The 20,903-nt window shown below is 38.1% G+C and overlaps 1 protein-coding gene across 5 annotated transcripts in view; it reads right to left on the minus strand.

Annotated features, from left to right (window-relative positions):
* The window catches only part of NRG1 (neuregulin 1), a 1,130,425-nt gene that overhangs the window by 26,443 nt on the left and 1,083,079 nt on the right, over positions 1-20,903 (minus strand). For 3 of the 5 annotated variants that reach the window (XM_068972081.1, XM_068972082.1, XM_068972084.1), the window contains one exon: positions 7,311-7,440. In XM_068972081.1, coding sequence (XP_068828182.1) covers positions 7,311-7,440 — 130 coding nt within the window. Of the gene's footprint in view, positions 1-7,310; positions 7,441-12,217; positions 12,258-20,903 lie in introns of those variants that run through there. The other 2 variants (XM_068972083.1, XM_068972085.1) reach the window with 1 other exon arrangement.

Here is a 20,903-nt window from a genome sequence, read left to right on the forward strand (position 1 = left end):
TTACTTCTTGGTTTCATTAATTTTCATTAGGTTCTCCCTTGATCCAACAGGAGAAGGGAAACAGGTTTACATATGCTATTTCCCCTCTATTTATGCATCACTCCACCAGGAGATATTTTAGACAATCATTCAAAAAAGAAGAAGCCCTACTGTCTTTTAACTCTACCTCAATATTAGTTGGGGTATTTCCTTCACATAGTACAACATCTGAAGCAATTTCTTTGATGTCCATGTTTACAAATAGTAGGTAACGGAAAGGCCAACATACACGCGTCAAGGATTATCGGTGAGTTTAAACGTTGGGCTTTTAAGGACTTCGGCCCTTACTCTGTAAACCAGACTTGGCAGTGCACACACTACAGTGCTAGCTTGTTTTTCTACAGGATCCTATTGCAAGGGCTGACTCTTTTCACCCCTTCACTCGGGATTCTGACTAGAGCTCGCCCACTCACTGGCTGAGTCTCTGTGTTGTACATTATTCTTTCCCAAATGGATTGTTACTATTAGTCTGCATGTTTCCAAGATGATCTGCGTTCTGTTATCTACTGTGAAGTGAAATTTCTTAAGGTTCATATAAGCTTTTCTAATTTGTGGTTTAGTGTTCCTTATGGTATCATCTGCAAAATACATTTGTTTCCTCAAGGAAATGCCTTCTTCAACATCATTAAAGAAAATATTAAATATAACATGTTCCTTCAATAACATTTCCTACAGATCCAACCTTAGACCTCCCCATCACTGTTCAGCTAGTACGGACCATCCCATTGCTTTTTTATTAGGATCTGGGGACTAGTTCCCAATATTTGAGATAACGGTACACACAGAGTGGCCACAGTGGACTCATGGATAAATACTGAGGGGGGAAAAAAAAACGAAGTCATCCTGGATCTGCACTGTTGGTTTTCAATGTCTAAGACATACAATCCCACTAATGAGGTGTCGGTGTTTATGAATTAACCTCTCCTTGTTTGAACCCTGGTGCCCTTCCCAGCGTTCTGTTTGTACAGCTTGTTCTGAAATGCTCATCTGTAGATGAAAATCCTTACCATTGTTTACCCTAAATGATGTATCCTTTACTTTGGGGTCAAACAATTTCATCAGATATGGGCTCAGTCTACAGCCCATACATCTCTCTGTCCTTGTGACATGATGACTTATGGACTCGGCTAATTTGTGGTTTGGTTTTGTCTCTGGAGGATGCCCCTATACACAGCATAGCGTTTCTGAACCTTCCATCCACTCCAGCCTCATCTGATGATGAAACCTCTAAATACTCACTTTTGACTTAAATCTTTCAATAGAAATATTTCAAAATGGTGCATTTTATTTTATTTTAATTTTTGGTTTTCCCCCAGACTTATGGAGGTATTATTGACAATACTATATACACTTAAGCTGTGCAAACTGATGATTTGATATATGTTATTAAATGATTACCACAAAGAGCTAATTAACTCATCAGTCAACTCATACGGTGACTATTTAAAAATTTTTTGGTTATAAGATAAATAATTTCAGTTATAAGGTAACTTATAACTTCTTCAGTTATAAGATTAAAAAAAAAAACCCTGGGATCTAATGTGAAATTAGTTCATAATATGGTATTGTACATTTGAATTTTGCTGAGAGATCATTTTATTTTAAATAGACTATATGCTTCTCAAGGCGAGGGCTGCATAAATGTTTTTTCCCCCATGGAGACCCTGCTTCTGGCTGGTTGGTGTCCTCCATGATACATTCCTTAGTTCCCTAAATACTTGTCAAAGCACTCAGCACACCTATCATTTACAATTTAATTAATGATTTGAAATCTGTCTGCTCCTCACAGGCCTATGGACTCCATGAGGGCTGAGACCAGGAAATTTTGGTTACTACTTCATAATGAGCACAAGCACAGAACTCGCCTCGTGGAAGAAGATCAATAAATATATGTGGCTGCCTAACTGATTTCAGGAGAAAAAAAGAACCAAGCTATTAAGAACACAATGCAACTGCTTTTAGGCCAAACTGCCACTAAATTCATTTCTATAAGAACCAAAATATTTCCTTCCATCTGTCTTCTTGAAAGTCAAGATGAGTTAAGAAGCACCTAGGAAGAGAGGGACACAGAAGAAATGAGCACTCCTTCAGTAACATTTTCTACATGTTACTGTAGGAAATGACTACAATGACCATCACTGTAGGTAGGTCATCTGAAGAGCTGACTCTCTAAGATCTTTGCCATGAGTCCCACCCACTCACAAAGGTTTGTCTCTCTGCTCAATGTGATAGCAGGTACGTGTCTCACTTGCTCTGAAGGATGAGGTCTCCCAGAGCTGGCTGTTCCTAGGCACTCGAGGACTAACCCAAAATATATTCCTTTGCTCTATTCCAGATGTCTCCTTCTACAGCCATGATGATGAAGCCACAGGACACAACTTGAATCTGAACCACCAGCTGCTGATGTGCTATAAATATAGTATTTCATCATCATTTTTACTTGCATCAATTACTAAACAAGGATTTTATAAAACCTTAAGCTTAGCTAATGTCTTGACTTTTTCTCCCCATTTTATCTAGTGCCCAGGTGTCTCTAATCTGTATGGAAGTCTCTCTTCCCTAAACATCTTCTAGGTTTATGGTGTACCCAAACTGTTCCAGAAGGTACTATGACTCTTGATTACTTGTCACAATGTCCAAAGTCCTCTCCCTGGTTTTCAGAGCTCAGAAGCTGATTCTCCTGTCTAACTTGACTTTTTTTGTTTGTTTTGTTTTACTTCCCAGAATGGAGTTGCTGGTCTAGGTATGCATGTCACTGTGTCTAATGAGAAGATTAGATGGTATGTTATATGGTGTATTTAATAGTATGTGGAAAAAACTCCATAAATGATGACTATGCTTATAAAGTCTTCAACACATTCCAGTCTTTTCTTTTCCTTCTTTAAATTCTTATTATCATAATAATCAGTGCTCTACCACCTGGGATAAAGACACTCTAATTGATGTACTATTTTAGTTACTCTATTTCCATAAATAGACTAAGTTCCCAGGGACCAGAGACCATGCTGTATATTTTCATTGTGTTTACAAAAATGCCTGGGATAGATATAGCTGTTTTATAAACAAATTTTAATTAATATTTCATCTACTGAGTTTAATTTATTTTAGCACATTTGTTGTGACTTTATCTCCTATGGTTAAATATTTCTCATAACTGTCTCTATAATCATGTGTAATACAATATAGGCCCTTATATATACTACATGGTTTCATAAAAGTTAATTAGACAAAATGATAAGCTCATGTTTAAAGGCACCTCCCACTTTCCTATGCTTTGTTTGTTTTCTGTTTCTGTTTTTAAATATAAGGAAATTAACGATCAGAGATACTACATGATTGAATGAACATCAAATGCAAAGTTATAAAGCTAGCTGGTGGCCCCAACAAATCAAATAAAAATGGCTAGTGTTAAATAAAATGAAGAATTGGGAATTAAACATGATAACACAGTCTGTTAAGACAGGTGTATATATTTTTCCAATGTCTACAGAGAGAATGTAATTCTACCATTTATTTTTTATTGTAAGGAAAAACTCACTTCCCCAGAGTCAGAAGTGCTTTCACAGAAATGAGTTCATTTAATTTCACTGACTCCTGGGAAGAAATTTGGAGAACATATTAATTCTATGTTATAAATAAATTGTCCAGAGAGTTGAAGTGAAAGAGCTCAAGACTAGTCACCAAAATTGGTGGTTAAAACTCTAATCCCCACATGGGGATGCCACATCTGTCCACAGGACAGCACCGTGGGTTTATAAATATGGTCAGGTGTAAAGTCATTTTTAGATTAAAAAAAAAAATCACATCAATATGTTCCAAAAGAGTTCTCTTAAGTATAACTACTCAGAAGAGCAGATATACAAGAACAGGGGAGAAAACCAAGTGGATAATCTGGACAATGTCAAGTTCAAAGTGTCTTGTTTCTTTGAACCATGTGACTACATGGGGCAAGGGGCACCAGAGGGTAAAAGATGGAATGATTCTTTTCTAGTCTTTATGCAGTCTTGAATAGAAACTGTTTGTTTTTTTTTCTCCCCCCTTAAGGATAAATTTTAAATTATTATAGAGAGAAGAGAAATATAAAAGATGAGAAACACCGCGGAAAGTCCCACACTGTTCCCAGGAGAGAAGTCCAAGTAACAGCAAACCTCTCCTCAGAGAAGTGTTTAACTGTTATATGGTTAATCCATTTGGAACACCTTGTTCTAAATGGAGAGACAAAAGAGATTTGCTGTAAAGTCTTCCACTTCAGCTCCCAAGAAGACAACAAGTGGATTAGGTGACCAGAGAGACCACTTGGAAACTTACACGCTTGTGGTGTTTCTGAGTCATGTCTTAAGTCAGGGATAAAGCTGACTTTGAACCATGTGGCTCATGCTTCAGAAATGTTTTGCTCTAGACAGATGGACCATATGGAAACTATGAACTGGCTTCATACACAGGACGATGATGAGCCAATGCAACACTTTCACGTCTTCTGTTTCTATTCAAGTCGTCCAATGAACAACATATTATTGTAAGACTCAGTATATGATGTGCCTTTGTTTCATTTCTGACTAGTGATTGTTTTTAATGTTATACGTGTTTGCAACACAGGGACTAAAAATACACTCATTTAACAAAAAAGGCATGAAACATTTTGGATATTGACTATACTCAATTCTTCAGTGTTCTGGCTTGCTTTCATGTATCAATAAAGGCAGTGCAAAAGGGGGATAAAACTTATCAAAATCATAGATGTCACAGGTTTTCTTTCCAACAAGAGCTAATGATAATCTTTAACACTTTTCTGAAAGATTATAATTACCAAAAAAAAAAAGATATGATAAAATCATAGTGCAAATTTTCTGAGAATTGGTACAGGATTCAGTTGGAGGACACAATGTTTATTTGTGGTTTGCTGCTTTAATAACTATTAAAGGAATACCGAACATTTCACGTTAAGATTAGAAAAATATAAAACAAGTATTTCTTTCTAGATTGGGCTTAATGTTTAATGAAAAGCTGTATGGGTGAAAAAAAAATCACAGCTGTTGGCACAATACCAAAATGGAACCAATGAAGAGCACTTAGGTGATACCATGTTTTCCATAGGTCGTGGGAGGGCCACAGAAGAGCTGAAATTAACATGTGGGGAATAACTGTACTGGGTCCTAAGAGGTATTCAGAAACTATCTTATGTACTCACTCAGCTTGCAAATCTTTTTGCCAAGGCTAGGATGAAAAAGATCATGTTTCATTATCATAACTAAAATCAAGTGGTCTCAGATGCTTTTTTAAAGAAGTAAACAAACAAAACAAAACCCCAAAACAGGAGGCACAGATTTAAATAATCTGGGTACGATTGTTCAAAAAGGAGAAGCATCTAAGGAACTGTAATTTAAAGGTTTTCTTCCAAGGAGACTTACTGAAACATAACTAGATTGTATGTCTAAGACTAGGGCAGACTAGCAGGATGTACCCATATAGTAAATGTACCTTATTTTACAGATTATAATTCTCAGCTTCTGATATTTTCTATTTTGATCAGAGAAAATCTTATAGGAAATTACAGAATTTATTCATTTCTACTCACAATGAAAAATTCAGGGAGGGAGGAATGTTTGGGATATATTCACAGCAAACTGGCAGAATCAAATGCTAAAACTGACCCATTTTAATTCTCCACTACAGGTGCATAGTGGAGAAGGTGATGGTACCCCACTCCAGCACTCTTGTCTGGAAAACCCCATGGACGGAGGAGCCTGGTGGACTGCAGTCCATGGGGTCGCTAAGAGTCGGACACGACTGATCGACTTCACTTTGACTTTTCACTTTTCATGCATTGGAGAAGGAAATGGCAACCCACTCCAGTGTTCTTGCCTGGAGAATCCCAGGGACAGAGGAGCCTGGTGGGCTGCCGTCTATGGGGCTACACAGAGTCGGACACGACTGAAGCGACTCAGCAGCAGCATAGGTACATAGATTTGATATGCTGGTGACCAAAAAAAGTGACTCTTTAATTTTCAAACAATAAACATGTTGGCATGGAAACTGTTCGGTGTTATGCCGCAGCCTCGATGGGAGGGGAGTTTGGGGGAAAATGGATACATGTACCTGTACGACTAAGTTCTTTTGCTGCCTACCTGAAACTGTCACAACATTGCTAACTGGCTAAGTCACAATATAAAATAAAAAATTAAACTTCTGACAGTCATAAAATCATTCAGACCTGATATAAATTATTTTTATATATATGCTTTCAGTTTTTATCTTGCTTCAAAGTTTTGAAAAGTCTCTTACCTATTAATTTTATCTTGGCTTATAATTATTCTCTATATTTATGAAAGATACAGCTTCTAGTTAACTACAAAATAAACATGTATTTTTAATCATTTCAATGAGACATTAAATATCTTTTAACATGACAAATTATTTGAGTTCATGGACCACACAGACCCTATATATCAAGCATAAACTAAAAATGCCATTGCACAATAAATGTGCTTTTAATAAGATCTACTAATTTTAACTGCAGGGTTTTAATATTAAATGTCCTGACAACATCTTTGTTTAATTTTGTCTGTTGAGAGAGAATAACTGTGATACTTCTCAATGGTTCATCAACTCCTTCAGGTCATTGGACAGAGCACCATTTTAAATATATCTATAAATAACTACAGTGCATGAAAAAACACTCTGCCTTCTACACGCAATGATGCTACACACACTAAGTGCATTTCCAAACTAATAACACATTGCTGGTTTTTCATTAGTGAGATCAACTTAAACTCCATTTTTAAAAAGGAGCTATAAAGCTAATGCCAAGTTTAACAGATCAGTCAGCAAATAATTGCCTGCCTTTCTGCTTCTTTTAGTTGTCCTATTTGCTTCACAGGTGACACCAGAGTAAAAAGGAACATTATCTTACAGCTTCAATCATACATTGGATGGAGATGCAAGTATCCAAAGTTCTAGGCGTCTATGATATTTGCACATCTCTCTTAAGTAACAAGGAGGAAAACCACAAGGAAAGCAACTTTATAAATACGGAGGCAAACAAACAAACAAAAAAACAACCAAACACCCACATGGAAAAAAGCAAAAAACCATTCTGGAAATAACAGAGTAGATAAATGGTGTGACCTTTTCACAACACTCTACAAATAAAACAGCATTACTCAAACAATGCAACGAAACTGGAAAAGGCAGCAGCAATACATCATGAGACACAGAATCGTCTGAAAGAAGCGGTCATGGACAGAAGTCACACAGAGGGTTTCTTTTCTTACTTGCACAAGTATCTTGAGGGATTTGAAAGGTCTTTCACCATGAAGCACTCGCCTCCATTCACACAGAAAGTTTTCTCCTTCTCTGCACACTTGACAAGATGGCTTGTCCCAGCTGTAGATGTAGATGTGGCTGGATAAAAGATAAACAAGGGAAAGTTTTACACCCATCTTTCCCTCTTCTGAGCAGCCTTTAAATGCTCTTAAAAGGAAGAGCTCATATAAGATAAGATGTACTCCACAAGACTTTCTGGCTTAATAAACAACAACATTAAGACTTAAAGACATTAAGTACTTTCTATGTGTAACTAAATAGAATAAAATTATAAAAGGGTAATTATAGTTAATTTAATTACAATTAAATAGGAAACAAACATTTCTTATAACCAACACTTTATCTTCTAAAGAAGTGGCAAAGAGAAGATCTACTAAGAAAAATACATTTTCCATGTATGGCTGAATCCCTTCACTGTTCACCTGAAACTATCACAACACTGTTAATTGGCCATACCTTAATACAAAATAAGACGTTAAAAAAAAAGAAAAATTTTCCAAGCAGGCTCAAAAATAATGATATAAATTCATATCAGTGCAACTGAATTTAGGTATCAATTTTAAATGGCAACTAACTGATAACATGATTTCATTTTGAAATGAAATATTATCTGACACAGTCTTAGTGATTTTTAACCCTTTGTCCTCCTTATTAATTTCTATTTTAGTATTTGCAACTGGAATTCAGATCCCGTTGTTTACTTATATTTGACCTTTCATGTAGTTTTCCATTTTCTCCTGCCTTTCTTTTTCATTTGCTTCATCAGCGCACATTGTGCTTTGACATTTAACTTAATTGCTCCTCTAATTCTGCTTGATTGTTACTCTACCTGATCAAAATACTTAGCATCTGATTATTTACTTTCTGCATGATTCAATTCCCTTCTGGTCTCTTATTCTTCTGTCTAAGGCATGTTTGGGACCATTTCATGGTTCTCACCAATGGCTTTTAGGAGGAAGAGCAAAGGACAGTCAAAATGATTTGCATTTTGGAGACAGATCTGGTTCAAATACTATCTGGTTCAAATACCAGCTTTGTGTTCAAGAGTAAGTTACTGAACCACCCAGATGGTCATTTTTCCCATTTAGAAAACAGGGGACTCTTAGAAGACTTTTATAGAGATTATCAATAATCTAGGTAAAGGATCACTGATTCTTTGGACACAAGTTTGAGCGGGAGATAGACAAGGATAGGGAAGCCTGGCGTGCTGCAGTCCATGGGATCACAGAGAATCAGACATGACTCAGCGACTTAACAACAACAAGGTGAAGGAACTGGTGCTAAACTGGCATCTGATGAATAATAGCAGGTGGCAAAATGGAGCAGATAGGGAAGAATCTCAGTTTTGGTATCTATCAACCAGAGGTAAAGCTTAATAGAAATCTGAAGATTTTCAAAGAGGCATGCTTTTCTTGAATAATTACTATGGTAATTAAAAATTGGCTTCATTTTTAAATTCTTCCAACAAAAAGTTCTTTTCAGAATGCTTTTCTAATGTCCAGCTCAGGTCTATATACGTAACCAAAGAATCACGGAGTGATTTTCTTACCCTCTCTTATCAGCTAACCTTTTACCATTTCTTTTTTTTTTCCAGGAAGAAGGGAACATAATTTGCATCATTTGGCCTATAAAATCATTGAGTAGGCAATTTTTATATACCACTTAGCATGAATTTTGACATATATCTTCATGTGAAAAACTATATACTTAGGTGCTATGAATATTTTCATCCATGGCAACTGCCTTTAAAAACATTAGGTGGGTGTTGTCTTCAATGTTAAAGGTTTTGTGCTTAAGAACTTTCACTGCTGACAGGGGTCTATGGAATGACAAATTGGGCAGAGTATTTCTGCTGAAGGGACCGCCCACAGAGTTCTGTCACCCTATTCCTGCAAAGGAGCTCTTAGCCTCCAACAGACCCCAGCAGCAGTCCCTGAATCCCTCCTGCCAGTCTGCTAAGAATTCCCCTGTATTCAAGCTGGGCGGCAAACCCTGCAGCAGGCTCTTCCAGAACAAATGCTGAGGCTTTCACTAAAAACATCAAAACCAATATTCCCTTCCCCACCAAAGCAGACACTCCATATTCATTGCAAACTAACAAAGAAAATTAGCTGTGATAGATAGAAGAGACACATACACCATACCTATTCCTTGGATGTTCTGATCTTGCATTATCAACTAAGTAGCATTAAGAAACGTGGGGTTAAAACTTGAAATAATCCATTTCCCCTCCCCAATCCTTTAAAAGTATTCTCCCTGACATGCATTATCTTTCGCATGACACCCTCAGTTATGACACAATCATTTGAAAAGTCCTTAGATCATGAAATAGGATCACTAGGAATAGGAATAGTTGATAATAAAATAACTCTTGGAGAAAATGAAGTAGCAGCTCTCTTATGCAGCCAGGGACTATCCTACATAGTGCTTGCATCCTTTAGCAGCAGAAAGAATAAAAATGATCATGGAATTACAAAGCAGAAATTAACTCCCAGGAGACGCAAAGTGTGGACTGACTTGGGTACAACTGTTCTGAACCAACAGCCAAACACAGGAATAAGTTATAATTGTCGGAAGAACCGGGGCTGGAAATGGTGATAAATGCACCTTTCAGATTTTTGCCAGGCTTCCTTATATTCTCCTTAGTTGAACGCTGTGCACAGTCAGCCCTAAGCAGATCTATAAATTCTGCAGCAATATCCTTTGTCTTTGGCCTATACATGCTATATTGCTCAGTCAGTTTCCGTTTGGTAATTCTGCCAGAAATTAATGAAACAGACAAAGCAGATTCTTCAGCCAAAACTGTAGAAACAGCATTCTTTTTAAGGCAGCTGGCAGGAATTTATAAGAGGTAAAGATTACACTTCTGCCAAGAGAATATGCTTTTGATATCTAAAAGATGACCTTCGTAGCTGCTTTTAGAAGTAGGCGACAGAGATCTCACTTACTCAGTCCTCAATAAACTCTGCCTCCTCCTGCTTTGTAACTAGTTTGTCAAAATCTGCGGGTAGAGTCAGAAACGACAGTGACTCAACCACAACAACGAAAGTAAGCGCTAACTGAACAGCAATTAGGAATATGTAACTATGACTTCATTACCTTTACGTCTGGCGTTTATATGGACATTTTCTCCCAAACATACTTTCTCTGGGATGTTACCGATTTCAAAATTATAAGGAAGAACGTGTAAGTACAGTAGTTGCTTTCAAGTGTTCACTCTCAACCTGGTCTCCAGGATAGACAAGTGACTATCAGGACTAGTGACTAGTGACCATTTTGAGGAGGTCTGGACAGTTCTCCGACTTAACCAACGATGTGGAGACTAAAATTCCCATTTTAAAGACTCCCCAAATCCTGCACCATGCAATAGGATCCCTTCCTTTCTAGCCTGGCTGCCTCCCTCTCTCCCTCCCTGTCTTCTTTCCATCTGTCCACAATTCTTTAATGACCACCTAGACATAACAACAGCTAAAGTCACTGCAGTGGAAATTTGTAAGGCTGTAAACAATTCTCCCTAAAAGGAGATCTTTACAGAGAAAAGGTAGTGAAAGGACCCTGGAGTTAGCTGAGAAGAATCAGGTGCAAGGCACAATTTTGCCACATACTATCTGCAGGACTCTGGTCCCAGCTACCTGTCTCAGAGTATTCAGCTACAAAAATGAGATATCATAGCATTGCTGCAAAGTTTGATAAAATGATTTGCCAGCTGCAAAATTACACACAAAGAGATGACATGTTTCCATTACTAATGGCATAAATATGGAACAAAGAGAAGCAAAAACATTTCTGTCCGGACTCTGTAATTACATATAATCAGCCTTGAATGTTGTTTCTTGGTAAATTATTCTTTTACAAAATGTGAAGAGATGGTTTGATTTGGAGGGGTAACCATTGAGTGATTACAAAACATGAAGTAAATATTAATAAATTATTCTTTTTCAAAATCACTGTCAATAATTTATACGTATTCAATTTGCTTATAAAATAAAACTGAAGAACAATTGAGCTAGAAGAAAAAGAAACTATCTCAAATGTGTAATTATTTTCAACTTTCCAGATCCACGTAATTCTATAATAGTTCTTAAAATTTTTTTATTGAAGAATATGATTTATAATATATTGTAAGTTTCAGGTGTAATTCTCTAACATTTCTGACTGAGCTTCCAAGGTACATAAATTCAATGTATTTATAATCTTATGTGTTATCTGAACAGTTTAAAACTCTAAAATAGTTAAAAATATTAATAGCAACATGTCCATAGACTATGGGCCATATTATCAGTAACTAAACATTTTGGAAATCACATACTATTGCATACTTTAGTAAACATGCAGAATAAAATTTTGAGGAGTAATTAAATGTTGGCTGCTCATTACTAAATATTTTCCCATAGAATCACACAGTGTATTTCCTGTAGAATACCAGGCTTTTTCTGCTCAAAGACAGCCTAAAAAGAAAATACTGCTGGAATGGATGGTTTACTTTCTTGCTTGTTTTAAGTGGTGTTTTCCTTATCAGTGAAGTAGATAGTACCAACAAACCATAGCTATTACACAAAAGCAAACTGCTGATAAGAAACCAGCCTATTCTTCTTTGACAATTAGCAGGAATTAGTATGAGTGTATAGTGTTTACCCCAAGGAAGGATCATTAGATCCTGTCTTCCCTGAGGGAATGAGCCCTGACTAGGAGTTTTAAGGACAATTCTTAACAATTTACTTGCAGAAGATGAAATTAAATCACTCCATGCAGTTTCCTCAATAACATACACAAATACTAACAAATTTTATATTCTGACATGAAAATGCCAATCACTGCAAAGTTGCAGGGTTTTTTTTTTTTTTTTAATCCTTACCTGTAATATTCTCCGTGGCTATGTATTTAGAAATCTGCATGCTTCCTTGTTCTTCGATCTCCCAGTTTTTTAAAATAAATCTGAAATTACTATTTTTGCTTAGAATATAGCACCTCAGCAATTATGTACCAGAGCACTTTGAACTTCTACTAGGAAAAAGTGCTTATGTTGTTCCTGAAAATGATGCTCTGGCTCAGAAGATGAGCAGGAAAAGCCACGCCACCTAATGCAGTTCCTATAGATGCCAACGGATGGGTGGGGAAGGCATTTGTTCTCCAAACGAAGATCCAGAGCCAGACAGAACCACGGAAGCATCATAGCTCTGGGTTGGCCTTTTTTTTTTTTTTTTTTTTCAAGTAGTAATTCAATCCTTTGCTGAATAGCAAATAGATACTTGGGGGAAAAAAAGTGATGAGAAGATCAAAGAAACCCATCCTGACCTGGGTATTCCCAGAGCCGATCTCCTTGGCCTCAACTCTGCTATAGAAACACTTCCCTCTTCCTAAGGGAAAAACCACCATGAGACCATAAGTGGAACCAGAACTTTCTAAAGTAGAATTAGAGCATCTCACTTCACGGACCTCAGCACTCACTAACAAACTGGAAGTAATGTTTTTTAAGATTTTTTTTTTTAATGGAGGCCATTGTTTAAAGTCTTTATTGAATTTGTAACAGTATCACTTCTGTTTAATGTTTTGGTTTTTTGGCCTTGAGGCAGGGATCGAACCCACACCCCCTGCATTGGAAGGTGAAGTTGTAACCCCTGGACTGCCAGGGAAGTCCCAAGCTGGAAATACTTGGAAGCTGGTCGATTACCCAGAAGGTAAGCATCTGTCCAAAGAATAAGCTGACAAGGGCTGATGGAGGTTAACTGGTTAAGTGATGGACTTGAGCTTTAGTATCTAATGTCCTATATTGAAAAAGAGGATACAAATCATCTCAAAAGAATAGTTCTGCAGCCTTTCATAAAATTGTTCAAGCAATTCACAAAAGTGTACAGGATGCCCAAGGTCACAGAAGTGAATCGGGACACGCTTATTTTCTATTTTCTTGTATGTATTTTGGGGCTGAAGTTGGTTCATAGGATTGCCTTTAGATTCTTCCCTCCCTTACAAGCTCTCTGGGAAGACCCTAGTATTATTTCTTCCTTCTTCAGCAGAATGAAAAGTGACCCATGGGGGTTTCTGCTGGTAAAACAAAATTCTAACTTTTGTTGTAACCCTGAGCTCATTTGTAGCTAAACAGAAAACAGATTCTAAGTTGCCAGCAGTTGCTGAGCAAATGCTTGGGTGTCATTAGATAGCATTATCCTTAGAAAAATAAAACTTGTCAAGAAAGGTTATTTTTCAAACAATAGATGTTGCTTTTTTTTTTTTCTTTCTTATAGCACATTTCACTCACAATGATCACAGGGTGATCATTCTAGTCAACTGCTTCTTAGAGCAACAAGTTAATGGCATAAACACCTTTTGGGATGTCTTCATTTTGCTAAAGGAGTCTCCTACAGTGGATTGCTGGCTGGGTGGAGTCGCGCAAAAGCTACCTTTTCTTCCTTAAGCCAATAATCTTTTCATAGCGAAGAAGCCACTCCAGACATACAGGTCTGCTGTATATTCCCTATTAATTGCTGACAGTTTTATCTGAGTATACAATTTCCATAGCCAGAAGCCAACAAACTTTCAAGCTGTTCGTTGACTCTTTTCCTATTCGTTGACTCTTTTCCTATCAATAATTTTCCTAAAGGAGTAAAATCCATATAGCCTACAAAGCAAATACTAGCAATACACTTGACTGGCTTAATTTGCTATATTTATAGATCTCACCAATCTGCATGCAGGTCAGGAAGCAACAGTTAGAACTGGACATGGAACAACAGACTGGTTCCAAATAGGAAAAGGAGTACGTCAAGGCTGTATACTGTCACCCTGCTTATTTAACTTTTACGTAGAGTACATCATGAGAAACGCTGGACTGGAAGAAACAAGCTGGAATCAAGACTGCCGGGAGAAATATCAATCACCTCAGATATGCAGATGACACCGCCCTTATGGCAAAAAGTGAAGAAGAACTAAAGTGCCTCTCGATGAAAGTGAAAGAAGAGAGTGAAAAAGTTGGCTTAAAACTCAACATTCAGAAAACGAAGATCATGGCATCTGGTCCCATCACTTCATGGGAAATAGATGGGGAAACAATGAAAACAGTGTCAGACTTTATTTTTTGGGGCTCCAAAATCACTGCAGATGGTGACAGCAGCCATGAAATTAAAAGACGCTTACTCCTTGGAAGAAAAGTTATGACCAACCTAGATAGTATATTCAAAAGCAGAGACATTACTTTGTCAACAAAGGTCCATATAGTCAAGGCTATGGTTTTTCCTGTGGTCATGTATGGATGTGAGAGTTGGACTGTGAAGAAAGCTAAGCACTGAAGAATTGATGCTTTTGAACTGTGACTTTGGAGAAGACTCTTGAGAGTCCCTTGGACTGCAAGGAGATCCAACCAGTCCATTCTGGAGGAGATCAGTCCTGGGTGTTCTTCGGAAGGAATGATGCTAAAGCTGAAACTCCAATACTTTGGCCACCTGATGTGAAGAGCTGACTCACTGGAAAAGACTCTGATGCTGGGAGGGATTGGAGGCAGGAGGAAAAGGGGATGACAGAGGATGAGACGGCTGGATGGCATCACCGACTTGATGGACGTGAGTTTGAGTGAACTCCAGGAGTTAGTGATGGACAGGGAGGCCTGGCGTGCTGTGATTCATGGGGTCGCAAAGAGTTGGACACGACTGAGCGACTGAACTGAACTGAACTGATAGATCTCACCAGGCTAAATGTAAAGGGGGCACATTCTTTAGTGTATTCTGCATTTCCTACCAGTATCAATTTGGCTGGAAGAAGGTCATGCCATTGCAGAAAATGTTAAACTGTCATTTTCCAGATTGGCCAAAAGTTTGGAGCACCAAACAAATCACATCAAAACAAAGGGAAGTGATCAAGGATTCAGCTATTCAGGGAGCTGCTGAAATTACCATATGACATTTAATGACATAGGTTATTTTATTCATCAAGTAAATGAAAGTAGATGAAAGGTTAAAAGACAGAAACTATGAGGCAAATTCATTATCTTATTCATCAAATAAAAAAATATGGCATATCAAAAATAAAAGTCTATGGTCATTTCAAGAGATAATCGACACTGATGAGACTGAAAATCAATTTCTATAAAAGTACCTATAAAGTATTTTTATCCCCCAAATCAAACCTAATCAAGCATCCCGATACAGCTACTAATTTACAGGAAGAACATAGGTCAGGGGAACATATAAAATAAAGTCACAGGATGGAACTGGAAAAACCCAAACTATGGAGGCTCTACAGGGCAAATAACCAGATTTCTTTAAAAAAAAACCTTTAAAGAAGATAAAAAGACAAAGACAACTAGAACTTGATACAGATCCAAGGGTGAGAGAAAAGAAAAACCTAAAATATAGACATTAAAAAGAGATACATAAACCAATCACAATGAGTAAAACTTATTTAGATCCTGATAAAAGAGGCACTCTGATCATTGATTAGATAATACATATTACTAAAGGGTTATCCTTAATTGGTATATGTATAAAATGCATTATGGTTATATTTAAAAATAGTCCTTATCTTTCAGAGATACATGCTATAATATCTCTACACTGAATAATAAGATGCCTGTGATTTACTTCAAAACAGTAAGAGGAAAGGAAAGTGACTGAAATCAGGACAAAAAAACAACTGAGCAGATGATGGCTGCATGGCAATTTGTTGCATCATTCTCTGCACTTTCATATGTTCAATATGCAAGTTTATCTATAGGTACATGTTTAAATGTATGCTTGCTGCTGCTGCTGCTACTGCTAAGTCGCTTCAGTCGTGTCCGACTCTGTGCGACCCCATAGACGGCAGCCTACTAGGCTCCTCTGTCTCTGGGATTCTCCAGGCAAGAATACTGGAGTGGGTTGCCATTTCCTTCTCCAATGCATGAAAGTGAAAGCGAAAGTGAAGTCACTTAGTCGTGCCTGACTCTTAGCGACCCCATGGACTGCAGCCTACCAGGCTCCTCCGTTCATGGGATTTTCCAGGCAAGAGTGCTGGAGTGGGGTGCCTCTGCCTTCTCCGAAATGTATGCTTACCAATGTTTAAAACTTAAAAATGCAAAATATAAATTTCAGGCTTTTAAAAAAGATGTCTTTATAAACTGGAATTAGAGTGATACTCTATGCTACCTAAAAGTATTGACTTCTGGCCACCAACCTAAGTCATACTTGACTGTGAAACTCTTGGGAAGGTGGTTTCCTTAATATCAAGACTAAGCAAGAATGCTGACTTCTGCTTTGAAAGTTCTAGCCAATGCAACAAGGCAGAAATAACAAATTGTGGTATAATTGTAGGAAAGATGAAATAATCATTATTGGAAAAAGATATAATTGGATACTATCCATGGAGTTGGTTGCCACTTCCTTCTCTGGAGAAGATTCTTGAGAGTCTCTTGTACTGCAAGGAGATCAAAACAGTCAATCCTAAAGGAAATCAACCCTGAATAGTCATTTAAAGGATTGCTGCTGAAACTGAAGCCCTGATACTTTGGCCACCTGATGTGAAGAGCTTACTCACTGGAAATGATGCTGATTCTGGGAAAGATTGAGGGCCAAGTGGAGAAGTGGGTGGCAGAAGATACGATGGTTGGATGGCATCACCAACTCAATGGATATGTGAAAGTCACTCAGTTGTGTCCAACTCTGCGACCCCGTGGACTATACAGTCCATGGAATTCTCCAGGCCAGAATACTGGAGTGGGTAGCCTTTCCCTGCTCCAGGGGATCTTCCCAACCCAGGGATTGAACCCAGGTTTTCTGCACTGCAGGTGAATTCTTTACCAGCCAAACCACTAGGGAAGCCCAAGAATACTGGAATGGGTAGCCTATCCTTTCTCCAGCAGATCTTCCTGACCCAGGAACTGAACTGGGGTCTCCTGCATTGCAGGTGGATACTTTATCAAATTTGAACAAACTCTCAGAGATAGTGGAGGATAGAGGAGACTGGAGTGCCACAGTCCAAGGGGTTAAAAAGAGTGGGAACATGACTTAGCAACTGATGAAGAAATGGTTGGATACCTATATTAACTACCAAGAAAATCTAATAAAATAAAAGAATTATATTCACAACAGCAAGAGTAAATATCAATCAATTAGGTCAGGTAGGTGTGATCCTAACAATACATATGCAGAATGGGAGATACTTTGAAAGGGTGATATAGAAGGGGAATTGCATCTGTACTTTGGGTAGAAGAAGGCATTCTATTAAAGGGAAAAGCAAATGAATTTGTGGATGTAGAAGACTAAGTCTCACATTCAATGAAAAGCAGTAGTTCAGTTTGGGAGATGGATTGTAAATAGGGAGGTGAAGTTAATGAGGCCATAAAATAATAATACATCCATATTAAAGAAGCCCTGGGTGGAATTAATGTTTAATCTGTAGGTCATGGAGGGAGCTGGGCTTTTGCTTAAGGCCATAATTAATAAAATTAATGGTCTATTCTATAGTGCTTGGAAGGGGAGAAAAATGGAGACCAGGAGATCAGTGAAGAAGCTGATATGAAGGCCTAAAGAGAGAGGAAGACTGCTCAAACTAGCACAGAAATGATGGGAGAGGAACTGGCACCATATTGAAAAATTAACACTACTTTGCTGCTGCTGCCACTGCTGCTAAGTCACTTCAGTCGTGTCCGACTCTGTGCGACCCCATAGACGGCAGCCCACCAGGCTCCCCCGTCCCTGGGATTCTCCAGGCAAGAACACTGGAGTGGGTTGTAGCATATACATTAAAATTAAGCAAGAACTAAATGATGACGTTTGTATTTCACACCTCGTATTGCACCTCTTTCTAAAGCATTCAAACAGCCTAAACACACATTTTCTCATTACTCTTCACACAATCTAGGAACTACCTGTGATATTATTAGACAGAGGGACTGAAGCCCATTCTGAATACTCAACACTCATTGGTAAAATCAAAATGTCACGTCTTGCAGCCAAAACTACATGACTGATGCTTTCCTAATGTAACTACCACATATCTGTTGATATCAAGGAACCTGTCACAAGCAGACAATATTCTGGTTCGCCCAAAATTCTAAGTATACAGATATGTAGGTAGTGATAGTCTTAGGATTTATGAAAGCATGTCCTTGACAGAAAATGACTCCCGACAAATCATTTTAAGTAATTATGTTCAGTATTTTGCATAAAGGAGTCTCTATAAAAGTATAGGGAAAAAACAATATTCAGACAACACAGACATCATCTTCCAAGGGTTTCAGCTTGGAGTCAGACCTCTTTGATCAGTGGGTCTCTAACACAACAGACCTGAAGACTATCCCTTCAAACAGCACCTTGGCAGCTCTAAACCCCTAGACTGTCCATCACTACACGCCATTTAGCCAAATTACAGCGATTCTGTTTCTGTGATGACTGTAGACATAAAGAGCCAGACTCCAGGTCCACAAGCTCAGTATTTTCCACACTGAGGCCAAAGGTTGTTGTGTATAAAGTAATGAAGCAGTAAAAGCATGTTTGACAATAGGAATCTTGCTGTCTTGCACTTGGTTAATTTCAACCCACAGATTTTCCCAGAACTCCCAGGAGTTCCCTCTTCCCAAGTTCGTGACCAGAATAGCAAAACATCCCTTCCTGTAGGATGATGTGTCCATGAAATGTGTTTCTGTGGTTTTTAGGGTCCTAGCACAAATTCTAGGTCACCAAATAACACACAGAAATCTTTTTTCAATATTGCTATGGCCATTTATATATGGCCAGAAAACAAAGTTTCAAACACACAACTTTATTTTTTCTTCAATTTTTTTTTTTTTATGGAAGTATAGTTGACTAGAAAAGGAAATGGCAACCCACTCCAGTATTCTTGCCTGGGAAATCCCATGGACACAGGAGCCTGGCAGGCTACAGTTCATGGGGTTGCAAAAGAGTCAGACGTGACTTAGCAACAAGACATCATCATCAACAACAACAACAAATAGTTGATTTGCAATGTTGTGTTAATTTCTGCTGTGCAGCAAAGGGATTCAGTTATACGTATGCACATTCTTTTTAAATATCCTTTTCCATTATGGATTATCATGGAATACTGGATACAGTTCTCTGTGCTGTACAGAAAGACCCTGGTGTTTATCGGTTCTATAAATGAAGCTTACATCTGCTAACCCCAACCTCCCCCTCCATCCCTTCCTAAGCCCGTCCCCCTTGGCAATCACCACTCTGTTCTCTATATCCGTCCTTCTGTTTCTGTTTCATAAAACAGGGTCATCTGAGAAACACACATAACTTTAAATGCTTCACCTCCAGAGAACACTTTGCCCTGCTGCCCAGAGGACTAGCTGGTCTCGTAATATTTAGTTCACCCTAGGTCTTATTTTTCTAAAGAACATATTCTTTTGAGGTTAGAGGTGGGGATGGGAAATACGACAGGCAAACCCCCGCCTTTGCAGGAACTGGGCCGAAATTATAAATTAACCTGCATTACATTATGCCTAAAGAAGCTTTCCTTCAGGACTTTGGATTTTTGTTCTATTTTGTTTTTCAATTTCTAGGCCTTCACACTCAGGCTGAACAGACACCTGTTTTCCTACTGTTGCCATTAAACCTTGTTGTTCAATAAAAAGGAAACAGACAGGTGCATGCTTTGAACTCTTTTTCCAAAGTACACAATATATTAAAAACAAAACAAAACAAAACCTGGAGCCATGTGTTCAGTGTCCTACTCTCATCATCTGGTCAAACTGTTTTATATACTGACATCATTTGCTTGTTGGAAAACCTCAATGGAAATCATCATTCCGCTTACAGCTAAACCAAACAAGGGCACCTTGAAACACGTTGTAAAAGAAAGTAGAGGAGAGAGGCCAGGATCTTATCAAAGCTGCCTGGCTGTTTCCCTGCTCTGGAAGAAACAGGGAATATTAAGAAGGTTCACATGTAGGGTCTTAGTTATAATTTATTGTTTTTTTCACATTTTTAAAATTAATCTTTAAATTGAAGGATAAGTGCTTTACAGAATTTTGTTGTTTTCTGTCAAACCTCAACATGAATCAGCCATAGGTATACATGTATCCCTTCCCTTTTGAACCTCCCTCCCATCTCCCTCCCCACGTTTTCTTTTTCCTGGAGGTGATATATCTAGCTGGGCAATAAAACACTTCTATCTCCTGATGCTGTTATAATTCAGAATGGCTATGGTCTTCCTGCCTTTCAAATATAAACCACAGACACTGCAAGTCTGTATCTAATACAGATCTTTGCTCTTTCCATTCCTCACTGAGGGCTCCATACCTGAACACTGACGAAGGAATGAGCATACAGCAGGAAATCAGGGCTGAGTAGCCCCTTAGCTGTGAGGGAACCATGGCTCTGCAAAGCCACCCCAAAACATCCAAGCAGGCAGAACTCAACCCAACCTTAGCCCACGTCCACTTTGCCAGTTTAATTCCTCCTGTCCCTATGCAGTTTCTGGAGAGGTATCAAACGTCTTCAGTTGAAATTTGTCACTTATGCAAAAAGTTTTTTTTTTTTTTTAATATCCTATGATGCTAGGCTATTTGTTTATTTAGCACTTGCTATGCAGCGTATGGGATCTTAAGTTGC

This window comes from Capricornis sumatraensis, chromosome 4, assembly GCF_032405125.1.
Source record: "Capricornis sumatraensis isolate serow.1 chromosome 4, serow.2, whole genome shotgun sequence".
Taxonomy (NCBI): domain Eukaryota; kingdom Metazoa; phylum Chordata; class Mammalia; order Artiodactyla; family Bovidae; genus Capricornis; species Capricornis sumatraensis.